Consider the following 17743-nt stretch of genomic DNA (forward strand, 5'->3'; position numbering starts at 1 on the left):
AAGCATAAAGCTTCTTGCTGTATCATTTTTCTTTTTATTAATATTCTTTTTCCATTCTAGAAAGGCAGTGCACCATTTCATTTATTTTTGAAGTACAGCATGCAGATGTAGATAATTTAATTACATATCTGAAACTGGATAATCCTGACTTTAGATACAACAGTGACAGTATTTTGGATCTCAGAATTGTTTTGGGAGAAGTGACCCTCTGGGGATGTGGTCTAGGGGCACACAGACTTAAAGCAACTTAGTTTCTAAAGAATGAGCTTAGGCTGAGGTTTAAAGACGGATGTCAGAAGTAGCCAATGTCTGTAAAGATGAACATGGGGTCAAGCTCGCTGTCCTCACCTTTACGCAGACACTTAGGCAGATAGTTACCTGCAGGTATCCAAAATAAAAACAAGTGGTAGGTGCAGTGGACATATTTGCAACTTCTTAAGTTATATTGAATAATAGCTATTAAGTTTTTCTCTAGGTTTTTAAATTATGTTGAGCTGTGCTGCTGTCATACCTGTGTGGGTTATATGCCCTGCAAATCAGAAGTAGACCACAAGAAAAGTTCTAAGAAGCTCTTCTTGGTCCGCAGAGCCACTGTGTGATGACGTGTGCAAGACTGTGATCACAGGGGCACTGCTGCTGTGCTTTGTCATCTCCGTGCTGGTTTCTTACTATTTCATCCACCGTTACCACAAGAATTCCCCGAAGCCACCCATTGCCTCCGCGGAAATGACATTCCGGCGCCCGGCGCAGTCCTACCCCATCAGCTACTCTTCCAGTAATGTCCGCCGGCCTTCCCTGGATTCCATGGAGAACCAGGTGTCTGTAGACACCTTTAAAATACCAGTAAGGCTGATGTCATTTTGCATGCTCTCTATTGATGTCAGCCTTGTTTATGCATGCAGACAATGTTACAGAAATGCAGTCTATTCATGGAAATACCCATTGCCTTCAAGTAACAGCATTGAAAATCACAGGTACTGAAGACAGTTCATGAGTAGTTAGATAAACATTTTTATTTGCTCTATAAGGCCAATATGTTCTTCCATTTTTGTTATGCTTTAATATATTGTAATATTTTAGATCTAATTTGAAGCGATGATTTTTACCAATGTTGACTGCATTTGACAGTCCTTTTACTTTTTTACTTTTACTTTTAATATTGTCCAGCTAAGTACTAATGATCAGCATGTTGATCATTATCTTTATGATGCTCCAAAGTACTAAAAAAAAGGCTAAGTTAAAAATATAACAAAAAAAATCCCTCCTGCATTGAATCACACACTACCCAGAATTCCTGCCACATGGGATGTTTTCATGAATCAATGTGATAGAGAAACACTGACACTTTATATGGCAACATCAAATCTATTTGAATGTTAGGTATTGAGGTCTTCACAGACCTTGTGCTGTTTGCTTTAGTTTCTTGTCTCTTTTGTACATCTGTCATCGTTTTGCAACCTTAAGGCTTATTAGCACTAATTTCATAAGAGGATGATACTTGTCTCTGTTGAATTCTTAAGGGAAAGTGTTACTCTCTGAGTAAAACTAATGTACTTCTTCATGAAAGTCATGTATTTGTAGTTATTCTGAAAGCAAGCATTTATCCTGTATCACTTCATTTTTCATTTGTACCCAATTTCCCAGACCTGTAAATATAATCCATTATCTATAGACTACATGTACAGCCTGTTTTGAAGGAGGTGTTTTCAGGTAATGGAAAATACAGTTGCAAAACATCTCCATATCCAGAAGCTTTTGTAGGAATGCACTGATACTGATAAAAAGAGCAACCAAACACTGTACAGTGAAGTGCATCTGTTCCTGAGGAATAGCCACTCCTTCCCTTGCTTCATCTCACAGGGTTTCTTTTCTCTCCTGCAGGAAGATCCAAAGTGGGAATTCCCTCGGAAGAACCTAGTTCTGGGCAAGACTCTTGGAGAAGGAGAATTCGGAAAGGTCGTCAAGGCAACAGCATTCCGACTCAAGGGAAGGGCTGGCTATACCACTGTAGCAGTGAAAATGTTAAAAGGTACCTTCCCATCTGGGTTTGAAATGATTTGCAAACCATTTGTGGTAACCTCTGAATGGATTTTAAGAGGGGCTAGTGTGAAAGCAAAGGTCAGCTAAAAACCCAGTAGTGTCACAGCCTCTATTTCTTCCAGCATTCTGATATATTCTGACAGTCACAATCTGCAGATTTGTGACTTTAGGAACTAGCATCACATTGATCCAAGTAAGTAATTCTAAAACATGATGTGCAAGGAACCTCTGTCTTAACTTAGCAGATGTATTTAATTTTGTTTGGCTTTGATGGAAATATTGCAAGGGTCTGTTAAAGCTTTCTGATTTTTTTCCTCTATCTGGTTTTCTTGGACAAAACTTTTTTAAGTAAATCAAGTTATAGTCATGTGAAGAGACAGAACAGACCTATTAAGTTACTCTTCTGATTGAGAATTCCATCAGCTTTTATACTTCCTGATCTGCTTTTCAATCACTAGGAGCTCTGTCAAAATGGCTTGAATAACCCAGTGCTGTCTCCTGCTGTCTTCAGTTTTCCCTAAGACATAAAGTTTAAAACCTGGGGGAAGCAATGCCCAGATAATATTAAGATGATAATATGAGACCTTGCACTGAACCAGTCACTGCTGCTTATAAGTAAAAGCATGTCATTGTAGGAAAATGTTATACTTCTTATTACCATTTCTGTTCTATTCAAACCATCTTTGCTACTCCTTGAGAGGAAAGATGCTGCATATCCCACCACTTTACCTAAGAAATAAATGCATTATGCATGCTTGCCTTCATTGCAAGAGGTTCTGTGCAGGATAGGTCATATGGAGGAAGACTAGGAAGTAAGATTTTCCAGAAGTGAAGGTTACTTAACTACTACTTGTAATACTCAAGTAATGACCTGTATTGAATCATTGTCAATACAATAGTCACCATTTCATCTCATGTTTATTTGTGCACATAGTGACACTGCTTTTTCTAGCACGTTTTCACCAACGTGTGACTGAGTTCCAAGGCACAGTGGTAAAAATGTTGCTTTTACTTGCAGATAGTTTGACATTCAGTTTTCCCTAATTATTATGAAAGAAGGAATTGACAGAATTGACAATGCGAAGGAGTAAACCTTTATTTTAAGCACCTTATTTTAATAAATTGATCTGACATTCACAGTAATACTGCAGGCTCTAATGAATCCCTCTGTAATGTAAATTAAATTGAAGATAGTTACCTGAAATTCCCTTTTCCAGCTTGGCTGTGGAGAACATGAGTCATTCTGCAAATATTTATGTGCTGTTACTGGCTTAACTTTGCTGTTCACACATGGCAATCAAAGCATAAGGACCAATGCATTAGCTTTCAGTGGCCTTTGCAATGCTGCCAGGAAGTACAAAGGACAGTTATTTTGGATTAGCCCAACACCACCCATTGCTTTCCCTGTAACAGATGCAAAGCAGGTCATTTGTCCAAGTGCTAAGGACTGTTATACACTGACTGATATTTAAAAGGCAATGATGGTATGTTAATGGGGAAGCCTCTTATTCCATAAAAAATATCTCCTGCCTGAGCTGTGTAGATGTGCACAATCTGGTTAAGAACAGACCAGGGTAGGACTCTCCCTACTGTGACAACTTGGCATTATGTACTGGAGAGGGAGCAGGGAGTAATTAGCTGAGCCAGAATAGTTTTGGACTATTGATGGAGGTTTAAAAAATGGATGGATAATTATTTTTCAGCCCATTATTACCACTTCTCTCATATGAATTAAATTTGATCTCCTGCCTGATGTGAGTGCCCTCATTACAATAAAACTAAAGGGGAAAACACCAACCAATACATAAATACAGATTATTCACAATTTGTTAAAACAAAGGGCATAAAGCTTTAGAGCTAAATGTCTTCATTTGAAGTTAGTTTTTCCATCAGACAAACAGGCATGGCAATGGGAAACTTTGTTCTGTTCTTTGTTCACATCACACAGCTCCAGAACTACAAAAATAGGACCTTTCTCTGTGGCTAGCACAGTTTTTCCCATGGGAAGCTTTCTTGTGTTTTTGTAAATAAAGATAAAGTTTGGATGTTTTGGAACAGTGTCCCAGAACTTGGACAGTGCAGGCCTGGCCAATCAGGCCTGGGGGAAGGCTTCTGACTGACCAATCTGGGTGACTTTTGAGAACTCTATAAATGTGATGAAATCAAAACAATAAAGGTCATTCCTTCTTGCTACTGAGAACCGATGCATTCATTACTCTGCTAGCTGCTCAACAGCGACATTTCTCATAGTCATTAAGTTGACGTTCTTAATTTTTGTTTCACATAAATACCTTTTTTTTGGTAGTCTTTATCAGTAGTGAGAGACCAACTGATATTGTGCTCCCTGGGGTAGAAGATTCTTTACTCTGAGTGGAGATTCAGACTACAAGAAAATATAATGCAGATACAAACATACAGTTCTGATACAAAGATACAGTAGAACAGAATAGCAATTTTTATAACCAGGGCAAACTGATCATACATGAATAGGCAAGTAAATCCTTTGGTGCTCACAGCCTTTATGAAAAAAACATACAGTACAGTACCAAAGAGCAAATAAGGATGTCAATGCCCAGTAATGTCACTGGAGGAACTATCCAGTCCAGTTCTGTGTGTCAGAGAGATTAAGGATGAGGAAGAAGAGTTATCTCTGACCTATGGTGTCTTTATGACTAGGGATCTCCTTCAAGCCTCAGTGCACTCAAAGAGGAAGCTTGTCAGCCTGAAGAATTCTGCAAAAAGCCAAAACACTTGAAAGGCTAAGGAAGCCTCTAGGGGCCATATGTTGCCACATGATTCTCACTGGCATCAGTGAAATCTTCATACATGTCTCCTGGTAAAATCAGTCTGAACTGTACATTTAGCTTCCAAACTCTAAATCTGGGTGTATGTTACAAGGGTGAGCCAGTAGATTAGTGGATTTTTACTCTGTTGGAAAATGTATTGAGGAGAAGGAGTTAGTCTTTTTTCGTTTGATCAACGTGACATCTTGGCTTTCATATGAATCATCATTTTATTAATCAGAATAAAGTTCTGAAACTTTTATTGCACTGATTCACCCTAAGAAGTCTCTTTAGAGCAATAGAAAAGGTCTGTAATAATTTCATGGCATCTGTAAGACGTCACAGACTCTGGTCCTGTTTCTTGCCTGACCTCCTTGTTCTGTAGTCACTTTTATAAGGGCAGAACAATGCTTAGAGCAAACTTCTACCAAGCCAGAGCAGCAGCAGTTCACTAGTTTCTGATGTGAATGACTGCAGGACTCTGGAGATGGGAATATTTCTCTCCTGTGGGAAAGTACAGAGTTTTCCAACCTCTTGGTAACTCTGGGAGAGATGGTAGTTCTCATACTTTGGGTGATACACGGAGAACTCTTGAGTGATGCTTTACTAACCAAAACTGTATGTTCGATCACTTTCTGCAGAAAATGCTTCCCAGAGTGAGCTGCGAGATCTCCTGTCAGAGTTCAACCTTTTGAAACAAGTCAACCATCCTCATGTCATCAAACTTTATGGAGCCTGCAGTCAAGATGGTAAATATTAAGAGCTTGTTATTAAGATGAAACCATCAAGAAAGGAAACAAAGAGCAGTTTGTTGATGGATTGCAGCCACTGCTTAATAATTGCTGAGCACCTTTTAGATGTGTTATTGGCTTAAAAAAAGAGGGATACATAAAAAACCAGTGTTTGAAAGGAAGGGGAAATACTAATTCAGTGTAACTAAGCATTATTGCTGTGGTGTTCTTCAATGCACATTTTTATTCTGAAGCTATTTTAAATTAACAAGTCTCCTAAGAATTTTCTTAAAAATCAATATATATTTTTATATTATGTTAATAATCAGTAAGTGTTTTCAAATATGGGCTATATTTCAAGTTTAATTGAGTTTTCAATTATTGTTGTTATTATTTATACTACAACAATGTAAAAATACAATTACAGATATATATAGACAAATAGAGCTGGATAGGTTGATACTCAGTTTTTCTCCACTGTCATAAAACTATTGCCTCCCTCTTGTTACGAAATGGTTCCTAAAAGCCACAGTCACCAACAGGTATATTGCAAGGAGAGAAATCTGCAGACACATATATCATAAATTGCCAATGAAGCAAATTTTGTTGTGCATAGGAATTGCTCATTTTAAACAAGTGGCATGACAACATTCTCTTCCTTTTGCATCGCAGTTGTGCAGCCTAAAATCACAGCATGGATTCTGCAACCTCGGGCAAAGGCCTGCCTTCTTTGCTCACCCATTTCTGTTGCAATTGTCACTTTTAGTTGTAGACAGAGAATGTAATTCAGGAGTGAGTCATCTCTGAGTCTTAGTAAGGTAATGAACCAGTGGGGTGGGTTATGTTTTTTTTCTTTTCAGTACAATGTGTTTTTTCATCCCAAAGGAAATGAAATGTTTCTGAGTCACAAGCTTTTAATAAATATCAAGTTAATTCATTAGCGTACGAGGTAGGAGGGCTTTGATACAGCAGACATGTATTTAGCATTACAGCACTGAGTAGGTATTATTCATGTGGGTAATGGGGAGGAGAAATTAATGGATTGTAATGCCTGAATGTTTTTAAGTGCTCTCAAAAGGCACCTTAAACACAGTGCTGGAATTAGCAGATGATTTGAGCTCAGATCACAAGCTCAGGAAGATTATTTTTATTTTAAAGTTTCTGTAAGTTTTAGGGTGTTTCACAGATCCAATTTGTGAGAAGGTTGTCTGATTTTTGGGTCTCACATTATCTAGATGAGGGAATATAGGCAAGAGTCAGCATTCTGCTTTGATTTAGCCTGAAACTCATTCACTTTGCATAGAGGATATAAGCTAAAAATATTCTTATTTCATGGCTGACTCACTGCTTTTTACATAAAGGGCAGAGGTGTCTGGAGCCTCTGACTGTTCAAAACAAGGTGCTGATTAGAAGAGATTTTTTTTTTAAGACCCCTAAAGCTGTTATCTATTAATTGTTTACTGACCTGTGTGTTTGTTTCTTTCAGGCCCACTGTATTTAATTGTGGAATACGCCAAGTACGGCTCCTTGCGCAGTTTCCTCAGGGAAAGTCGGAAAGTAGGTCCGAGCTACGTGGGCAGCGATGGCAACAGGAATTCCAGTTATTTGGATAACCCCGATGAGAGAGCCTTAACCATGGGAGACCTGATATCGTTCGCGTGGCAGATATCCCGAGGGATGCAGTACCTTGCAGAGATGAAGGTAGGGCAGGGCGGTGGTGATCTCAGCATGTGATAGACGAGGAGCAGCTGGTTCTCCCACAAGAAGCATAAACACTCCTGTTGTTTTCTTCCAAAGCTTGTGCATCGAGATTTAGCAGCCAGGAATGTGTTGGTGGCAGAAGGGCGCAAAATGAAGATTTCTGATTTTGGCCTCTCGCGTGATGTATATGAAGAAGATTCTTATGTAAAGAGGAGCAAGGTATGGTGCATATTAAAAGCAGTAGTGGAAATTATTGCCTAATCAAGAAAATGAATTTATACTGTAGGACTTGAGCATGGATGAAAAGGATAATAGATATTTTTATTAACTTAACATAATTATTTTAAGGTAACAAAAATTACAATTAAGCAAAATTATGAGCTTAATCAGTGGGATAGAAATATATAGATGTAAAGTATGTATCATGTTTAAGTAACTATTAGCTCTTCCACTCCTCATTTACCCAGTCCGATTCATTTATCCAGTTCTCTCATTCCACTCCTTGTTTATCCAGTTCTGTATCAAACTGTATGAAAATGCAAACAAAAAACCCTATCCTTTTTCTTTCTCTTTCTCTCTTCCTATTTATATTTAAAAAAGGTAAATCCTTTCTGCCTGTTTGCACCCACCTGTCGCTGACATCAGCTGAACTTCCACAAATCAGTCCTGGGCTGGACTGGGATGTTCATGAGCACAGCTTTCTACTGACTTAGTCAAACGAGCACTGGTGGTTCAGTTCCCTCTATGGCTTAAAATGAAAGAGTTGCCAACAGAATTTTTTTTGTGTGTGAAAATTTTAAATTTTTATGAGAAGATTTCCATAAGTACTGTGAATTTTGAGTTTAGCTTTCCCTGTTTTTTAAAGGCCAGTTTGTGTGAATGTTTCATAAGTCAAAATAAGTTGTGAAGAAAAAAACCACTTTTAAAGACATGATCTTCTGTAAAATGGCATTGCCATGTTCATTTAGCTATCTTCTGATGGATGTGTTTTAATGTGTATAAATCCATTCATTTATACCAGTTGCTCCATATTTTAAGAGTAATCCACTTACATAAAGGCAGTTGGGCACTTTAGTTTCATTTGGTGAGGCATGATGTACTGATTGGATATTTGCTCTTTACTTCTGAGACAGTTATCACTTTAGTATTATTTAGAGCCTAACAAGCATCTGTCTGCTTGGATGGGGAAATGGAAAAGAAGAATTTGAGAAGGAAGAAGTTGTTTCAAATCCTACTGAAATAGTTTTTGCATGGATATATATGAATTTCATGAGAATGAGAAGTAAGGCATATGAATGCTAGTCATATTGTGAAGGTTATGAAACATCTTGGAAATTTTACAAACCTAGATTTTCATGGATATTTGGAGTGGATTTCTCAGATTTTCTCAGGGAATTTCTGCCAGTGAAAAGTAGCAACTTGTAGATTCCATTTAGAAACTAGTAACCAAATATGACTGTCCAGGTTCAGTTCTGCAAACAAAGGTATCTGTAACATCTGGGTGCTTCCATTTATGCATCATCCCTGGTCAGCATGAAATATCTCCTCCTCTTTAATCATCATTCCCCATCCTTTTTGTGTTTGCACACTTTTAAAGTTCTTTAAGAGAAGAATTGAATTTATCTGACCTAGACTGGTGACCACCTGCAAAAAGCTCCACCAGCTTATTGCACATAACTAGGTTGCTGAAGTGTGTGAAAAGACATGAACGAGTGATTTTAAAAACACTTGCAATTACTCTCCTCACTGTTTTTCTTATGAAATGCCAAATCATTAAGTCCGCTGGAAAATGCCGTAGTATGGATACTACAGCACCGCAAAAATGTGTTTTACCATATTGAAGATAAATACCTTGTTTTCTCACTTAGAAACTTAATTTTCTGACCAGTAATTGCATTACTGCTTTTTTACCTCCTAGGGTCGAATCCCTGTGAAATGGATGGCCATAGAGTCCCTATTTGACCATATTTATACAACACAAAGTGATGTGTAAGTGTAAATTCTTGAATACTTTCTGGTTTATGTGCTTATTTATGGAGCTGGGGGAGGAAGCACAGCAAGGTATGTAGGAGCCAAAGCTGTTACTCTTGCAAAGAGACATGAAGGAAGTCTGGATGGCATCATCAACTGGCAATGATACCCAAGATTTTTGCTGTTAAATTAAATCTGAATAAAAGATTATCAGAGGTATTTATATACATGGTTCCCGTTGAAATCAGCACAGGTTGGATCTGTTCATGTGACACAACTGACTTTGAATATGTAGACATAAGTTAGTAGAATTTGGTACAGATAATGGTCGTACCTGAGCTTCTCAGTTCTGTTCATCACTTGTCTGGAGCACTGAGTGGCAGGTGAGGGGTGGAGTGGAAGAAAGGAAGGAGAATTTAATGCCTGATTTGTGTCCTGTTGAAACCAATGACAGAACTCAAATTTAATGCCAGTCAGCTCAGTCCAGTTTCAGTGCCAAGATACAAGTTCATTTTCACAATTAGGGAAACAGAGACCCCAAAGATGGATATGCTGGAATCTCCATCTGTGATGAAGAGGTGACAAAGCAACCACAGCTAAGCTGTTCTTATGTCTAATAAGCATGGAGCCAGGCAGGAGTGTTTGTAGACATTTTTAGTTCCAAATCAGATACTTTCCTTTCTTTCTCTGTGGGGTGAATGATGCTTGTTACTAGTCACCAGGCAGACACTAAAACTAAGTATTATTTATTCAGGAGAAAAACCTCTAAAGGACTGTAAAAGCAGCAGTACTTAGGGCTGATTTTCTGCTAGGTAGCATCTTGATACCATGTAATTTTGCCTTGAAAGAGAGCATCTGACTAAAGTAATGTTTCTGTTACACTCAAATGGAATAAAACGCCAATTTTGGTGGCATTGCACTTTGAGGGGAACACACTTGGTAATGGCAGTATGTCGAAATATGCACTTTTAGATTTGTACTTCTAAAATTACTACAGTTCACTTTTTACTCTTCTCTCAGCAGGTCAGAGCAGTTTTAGTGAAACAAGATATTTTGCATGCCTTGGAAGTTCCTTACAAAATGAATTTCCAAAATGTTTTTCCTTACTTCGTTTCTGTTGGAGTAAGAAAAGGAAAAAAATTGGGATAATTCTTGGGAGAATGTCACTTTTACTTAGGTCAGCTTACAGGTTTTTCTGGGTCTCTTTTTATCTTCCTCAGAGCACCCATTGTACTGACTTGCTTCTCTAAAGTTACTTTTCCCAAAGAATCATTAAAATTCCTTTAAAAACTTCTTAGCATATTTCTAATTCCTTCATTTTCTTCAAAACAGTTTTATCGCTATGGTTTGGGGCCAGAACAGATTGCGTTGCCATGTAATTGCTTCTTCTTTGATTGCTGACTGATCATCTGGATCCACCAGCATTCCTCCCATTTTGTTGTCCCGATGGGCTGCTATTAAGTAAGCCTTGGGATCTTGTTTCTTGTCCTTGGGATCCAACACCACGCAGAGATTGCCCAGCTGGCGTCAAGCAAGCCAGCTCAGAGCCCTGGGCACTGCAATGTGCTGGTGCTGGGTAGCTTCCCTGCTTCCCAGGGCTGGATCAATACCTCCCTGTGGAGCTGTGGGGATTTACCAGCTTTCCTGGAGATGCCTCAGGCATTCTTAAGGAGCAGGGCATTGTGCTGTGCAGCTCTGCTCCAGGCAGAAAGGGTCTGAGTGTCTGCTGTGCTTACACGGTGCCTTTGACTCACTGCTGGGTCACCTCTGCTGTGGCATTGCACATGAAATAATCTAAGGGTGCTGCATAAAAGCTCCTGATTTTGCCAGGTTCCTCCAGAGCAGAACCGAGAGACACACACACACACTTGCAGAGCAAGTCCTCTCCAGCACCAGATTCCACAATGGTGTTTCAGCAGCAGCAGACTGATCAATGAAGTACTCCTTTTGCAGCATTGATTGATATTTTTAGATAATTGCACTCACTGAAAATTGTATTTTATGGATATTCTTTTTTTTTGTGGTGATGCAGTTACATTTTAGGTGGACATATTACTCAACAACCATTCCAATATGCTCTTTTTTCTGATATTCTGTGTTTCTGTTTTCCACCCTCTTCCTTCTAAAGCTGTTCTGTATAGCTAGTGGTTAGCAGAGCTTAATAGTAGTACCACTTGCCAGCAGTTACAAAAGCCCCATTTTTGCTTCAGATGTCGATGACATCAGTGTAAAGCTAACCTACTATCTTCCTCTTCACATACTTCTTTTTCTTCACTTTTTGTGATCATATTTTTATTCAGCAGTAAACATTACACAGTGGGAAATATTTCATCTCTCACTTCTCCTCCCATAGTACTTAATTTTTATAACAATCTGAAAGTACTGCAGCATTCTACAGCATTCTATTCTAATATATTCACTTACTAAAAACTTTAGCTAAGAAATTGTTAATCTGATCCCTCCTTCCATATTCTGTAAAACTCCTCTTGAGCAGAAGTGGATTTTAAAAATAAAACCTGCCATGCTCCAAAGTTTATTTGAATTAATCATGGACAGCATTATAACCTGATGGCAGAGCATAATTGGCTTCAAAAAGGGTATGAGGAGAAATACCAATAAAGTATATGAAAATGCTATAAATATTCATAAGCTTTCAAGAATGTGCAGAGTGATTAAAAATTAATTCAATGAATGGCATTAGGGAGAAGAATGGCAGCATACCACTTGGGACCATGTGAGAGTCACTTTGACTTCTCTGACCGTTCTGGAAGTTTTACTGCTGTACTTTTGGGGTTACTGTTCTGTAAAACGTGAGAAGCACAGGTGGAATGGAGTCAGGCAGGAGGTGAGGTATTTGGCTAACATTTTGAGATGGAATTTTCATCGGGAATTAGACATGGCTGTTTGGTTTGGCAGTAGGTGTCTAACACTTCCTAGAATTTTCTTAAAAATGGAGTTTACAGAGGAATTGCCTAAAGCTAGCATTTTTCATAAACTGTATGCAATTTTGCTTCCAGATGCATCCCATTGAGCAGTCCCAGTGTTGGCTGGTTTCCTTCCTTTCGAACATCCAGATTTTGTCAGTTGTCAGTTGAGCAGATTCAGAGTGATTTGTAGCTTCTTTGTGTCTCAAAAAGCCTTTCACTAAGAAAAGAAAAACATTTTTGCCTCTTTTCTCCTGGCTTGCTCTCCAGAAATGAACTAATTTGTCTAAATATTTCTAACCCATTGCGCAATGTCTTTTTGTTTGAGCTCAGCAGTAAAGTAGGTTTAAAAATTCACTATTTCTTCTGTTCACTTTAGAAAATAGTTTCTTCTGTTCTATGTCAAACTTCATTTTAGGCATTTGGTATTAAAACAGGAAATTCCTTCCTCTTCTTTTGTCAACTCTAAGAAGAAAATTAAGTCCTGAATCACCAAAATGGCCCAACAGAGCAGCTGAAATCAAAGGTGTTACTTACGATTGAAGTGAACGCATTGTACTGTCTCATAGTCGAGACAGCAAACAGTCCTGTGGTAACTGTGTAAATTTAACTTAGAGTTATTTCTGTATACAAGGGCTAATTAGGGAGGTTAGACTGGTGCAGGAGCGCCATGCAGAAGAGGAACAAATCTTTGGGCTGGGCCACCAGAGGAAGGACTTTCTGCTGTCTAGAGAAGATGGACCTTCCCAGGACATAGTTAACTTTTGTCAATCAATAAAAGAGGGGTATCTGTTTTCTCTACTTGATTGCTAACCTTTTCAATGAGCAGTATTTGGGAACAAGGATGAACCTACTTGCATCTGTATAATACAGCCTCTCTATCTTGAGGTGTCTTGATTTTTAGCTTCTGAAAATACTAGGAGGATATCTCTGTGGTGTAAATGCCACACTAAGCTCCTGAAATTTACCACTCTACATAAAAGCTCATTTTGTCTTTTTCAGGTGGTCATTTGGAGTTCTGCTATGGGAGATTGTTACTTTGGGAGGTAATCCTTACCCAGGTATTGCTCCTGAAAGACTCTTTAACCTCCTGAAAACAGGCTATAGAATGGAGAGACCAGAAAACTGCAGTGAAGAAATGTAAGTAACTCTTGATCTGATGAGATTCACATTTCTGTAATAAATGCACTTAAGAAAAAAGGTTCAAATAAATACCTCATAAATACTATTCTGTTTATCTCAGAGGTACAGTCAAAATATGTAGTGCTTTAAAGAATGTCATTAAATTAGTGAACAGTAAAGAGGGGGGGAAATTGCCCACAGAATGCCTACAGCTATATCCAAACTATTTGTAGGATGTTGACTAAAATGCTTGCCAAACAATTAAAAGAGTTTGTGCATTCAAAACTTTTGAGGTGGGTGGGGGAAGGAGGAAAGTTCTATAAAACACAGTGGTAGCTGAAATATTCAAGGAAATGTCTGAGTACGTTTTTGCAAATGAGACAAGTGTTCCCTCCTCAGTCATTGTCTATTAGTTGTCATGGCATTACAGAGGAAAAATGATTCCTTGGCCCAGAAATCTACACCCTAGAAGATAAAAATTTTCTGTGACTTGATAAGCCTGTGGCTTTGGAGGCAGTTCATAATTTGTTGGCTGATTTATTAAAACACTTTCAGTATGAAATATCTTCTGTCTGTGATCTTCCATGGCATTTGGAGATGAGGCATGATTTTATGTTCAGCCTGCAAATTTGATCATGGTCATGGTTTTTTGAAAGTTCCCAGGCTTTAATTACTGTGACCACTCTTTTGACTAATTTTCCATTGGAATGATGCTTAGGCCACATCTGAGCTGAGAAAATACAGCTAAATAATAAATCTTTTTTTTTTAACCTACAGAGAAAAACATCAAGTATTTCCAAATTTAGGGAAGTGTAGAAGTTTACGATGATAATTGGCAAATATTGTCGAAGAAATGTATAATACTGATTTTTCCTTTTTTTCATCCTAATGGCAAGTACTCATCCCTCAAACATATTGTATAATTGATAATTAATAGTTTAGGCAAGGTGACCATACCTGAGTTTTATTGAAGCTAAAACACTGCTTTCTGACTTTTTTCAGACTTTTTTCTGTTTTACTCAGAAATATTTCTGACAGCCTGTGAAAGCCCACTTTAAGGACCATTTTTTCTTAAACTGCATTCTCTCCTATACTCAGTCAAGTAAGAGAGAGATTGTGGATGAAGGCATAAAAGGCAGTCCTTTTCAATAGCTTCCTGTAGTTTTCATAGCCTGCTATTTCTACTATTAGGGTGCTTGTGTGGACAGATCACTCAGTTCTGAGAGCACCTGAGCTAGAAAAGCACCATGAATGGCACAGGCTGGAGAGTTACATTTCCAGAACTTGGCCAATGTCTATCTGATAGTCACTCAGCTATAAAACCTTAATTCTGTTCCTTTTCCTTTCCACACTCCATGCTGTAGAACGCAAAGACAGAATACAAACAGAAGTAATCAAAATAACAATAATAGAAGTAATCAAAAGAACATTAGTTTGTACAAATAGTCTTAGGCTAGGCTTCACTTTGGAGAAAAGTTTACAGAAACTTAAAAATTTGAACAAATGAAGAACGAAATTCTACTTTCTGGTATAACAGCAGAGTTTTTCAGGTTCATATACAAATTTCTTCAGTTTCATATACAAACAAAGTGAATTAGAAGTCTGGTGTGCTGCCTTATGCTGGAGGTAGTCCTTTGAGAAAGTGAAAATGAAGAAACCTAAGACTACAGTCCTGCAAGGACAGTCAAATGCATCATCATTTAAACTCATAAAGACTCTTGAAAATAAAAGCCCATTGTTGTGAATGTCAGTTATTAATTCAAGGGAACATTTAACTGAGCTCACAACAGAGATTGATGTACTTGTGGATGGCCTTCGTGCCATAGTTAACTTCAGTACCATAAATCATTAGAGCAGAAGCATGACCTATTTCTAACAATTTTGGGTTTTTTTCACTCTGTGACTGGTCCCAGGTACAACCTCATGTTGCGCTGTTGGAAGCAAGAACCTGATAAAAGACCAACATTTACTGAGATCAGCAAGGAGCTAGAGAAAATGATGGTGAAGAGTAGGGTAAGTGTGAAAAGCATGGATTTTGAGTTTCTGTGGTCATCTGAGTCTGAATGTGCAGAAATAATTGCTTTTTATTTTATTTTGAAGCAAAGTAACTTATTTTTCATCAAATCTTGAAGCGTTTGCATATCTAGTTTCTTCCACATACATACAGCTTTTTGAAAGTAGTACTACCTCTTATAATGGCTTTGGTGACTTCAACCCAAAATGTGGGTGGATTATCCTTAATCTATCATCTATTTGCTTTAAATAATAGTAATAAATTAAAAATTACTGTGAAAGGTTACTCCTAAGTTCCACTTCTGAATAAATAATCTTAGAGAGCCAGAACTTAAAGAATGTAGTATTTCATGCAATCAGAGATCTGAAAGCGGTATAATTCCACCACTTTAAGTTGCTGTAAAACTATTATAATCCTGTACAGAGTTTATTTGAATGAATGGATGCTGGGGTCTAAAAATACAAGCCCAAATTGCTTCATTTATAAAATGTATACATACCTACTTGCACCTAAAATCTTATTTTTTTTTAAATGTAGTCTTTATGGGAAGGAGGACAGTTACAAATGAAAAACAGAGGAAATAACTGCAACTGTTATCATCAGATTTGAGAATGTGGTGGCATTTACATTGGGCTAATAAACAAATGGGGACAATTGTGTTCAGAATGTGAATGTAAAAATAAGTTCTAAATTAAAAATGGCAAGGTGAAAGGTCTGTCTAGGGTGTACATTAAATCACTGTGACTTGTCAACCACTAATTTATAGCTGCTGAGAATTTGTATGCAAAAGACTGGCATGTCCAGAGACAGACTTGTAACAGAGGGGAGAGGCTTCTGAAGTTAGCATCATAATTAAAATCAATCCAGAATAGAGCTTGACAAGTTAGTAATTTTTCTTTCTGGATGAAAAATTCTGAAGATTTTTCCATTTATAAAATCGAGTAATTGTACCTTTTTAAAGTTCTGTTTCAGTGAATTTACAAAATAAAGCCATTTTGAAAGCAAAAACTGCATTTTAAATTAGTTAAAAATGCTTCACATTCATTTTTTTGCATCAAAGCCGTTCAGCAACATAAATAAAACCCGATGAATTCTTATCAGTGACCTCAATATTTAGTTTCAGAACAGCAATAAAAGCTTTATTTGGCAGTATTTACATAGTTATTTTATGCATTGTTGTGCAATAGCCTTTGTAAAATGATGATGAGAGCTGAGTACCTCGTCCTTTAAGCATGCATATGTATCTCCATATATACATATTTCAGGCATTCAGATGGATCAGGCATACCAGAAGCTGAAGGTCAAACAAATCAGTTAGGACAGCACTTCAATTTCTTGGGTGTTTTGCTGATGTGCAGAATTAAGTAGGGGAAATGTTCAGATAAATCAGGTGCTTCCAGGGCCTCCTCAGGTGCCAGCAGTTCTAGAGAAAGACAAATGCAGTGGGTCTGTAGTTCCTTGTAAAGGAAGCAGGTGCACATTTATCCTTTATGCCTGAACAGCAGCACAACCAGGTGCATTAACCCTGCTTTTTGTGTGTTCATTTCTCAGGACTACTTAGACCTTGCGGCTTCCACACCGTCCGACTCCTTACTGTACGATGATGGGCTCTCCGAAGAGGAGACACCTCTCGTGGACTGTAATAATGCTCCCCTCCCTCGAACCCTCCCTTCCACATGGATTGAAAACAAACTCTATGGTAGAATTTCACATGCATTTACTAGATTCTAGCAACACACAAAAAAAGTTGATTTTTCTTCTGCACTGTTCTCAGACTCTGTAACCCCATTACAGTGTTTCTTGTCTGAATGAAGCCAATCGAAATTTGCTTGGAAGCTTCTTTTGGGTTTTTTGTTTTTTTTTTGTTTGTTTGTTTTTTTCTTTTGGTAAATGTCAAAGTTTGCATCAGGATCATCCTTTAGTCATTTTGCAGCTATGTCTAAAATAAATGTTTTTAAAAGGATGTGAAAATAAGTAAAATGACTAGATATCATACAGTAAAAGAAAAAAAAAAAGATCAGGGAAGTATTCTCAGGGGAAATATAAAATGCTAATGAGTATCTAATTCTACTATCCTGTTGGGGGAGGCTAGAACATTTAAAATATGGTAGATTCTGCACCTCTAATTTAAGCAATAGACTTATTTTTTTTAATACTGTTTTTTTGCCGTAACTCAGTGATAGGACTCATCTGCAACATTTTTCATCTATAAAGAAGGATTTCTAACTTTCAGCTGCTATTAATACATTTTGGATCCATAAGCTGAAATGTATTTAATGTATCATAGGATGAAAACAGATTATTATATACAGAAGGTAGAAATACTGTATATAAATATTATATACAGACTAAACTGACATGTAAAATCCTTTGAAAATTTAATTAACAATGGGCATTTTGAAAATGCACTCAGCTGTTTTCACGTCCTTTGATTTGTTATGAACATGTTAGTACTAA

The 17743-nt window shown here is 37.6% G+C and overlaps 1 protein-coding gene across 5 annotated transcripts in view; it reads left to right on the plus strand.

Moving 5' to 3' along the window:
• RET (ret proto-oncogene) overlaps positions 1–17743 on the plus strand; it is a 184776-nt gene that overhangs the window by 162059 nt on the left and 4974 nt on the right. For all 5 annotated transcript variants that reach the window (XM_085064050.1, XM_085064051.1, XM_085064052.1 and 2 more), the window contains 9 exons: positions 587–843; positions 1882–2029; positions 5465–5572; positions 7041–7255; positions 7352–7474; positions 9174–9244; positions 13153–13290; positions 15186–15285; positions 16838–16985. In XM_085064050.1, the coding sequence (XP_084920176.1) occupies positions 587–843; positions 1882–2029; positions 5465–5572; positions 7041–7255; positions 7352–7474; positions 9174–9244; positions 13153–13290; positions 15186–15285; positions 16838–16985 (1308 nt within the window). The remainder of the gene's footprint in view (positions 1–586; positions 844–1881; positions 2030–5464; positions 5573–7040; positions 7256–7351; positions 7475–9173; positions 9245–13152; positions 13291–15185; positions 15286–16837; positions 16986–17743) is intronic.

This window comes from Lichenostomus cassidix, chromosome 6 (genome assembly GCF_008360975.1).
Source record: "Lichenostomus cassidix isolate B80296 chromosome 6, HeHo_3.0, whole genome shotgun sequence".
In the NCBI taxonomy this organism is placed as follows: Eukaryota; Metazoa; Chordata; class Aves; order Passeriformes; family Meliphagidae; genus Lichenostomus; species Lichenostomus cassidix.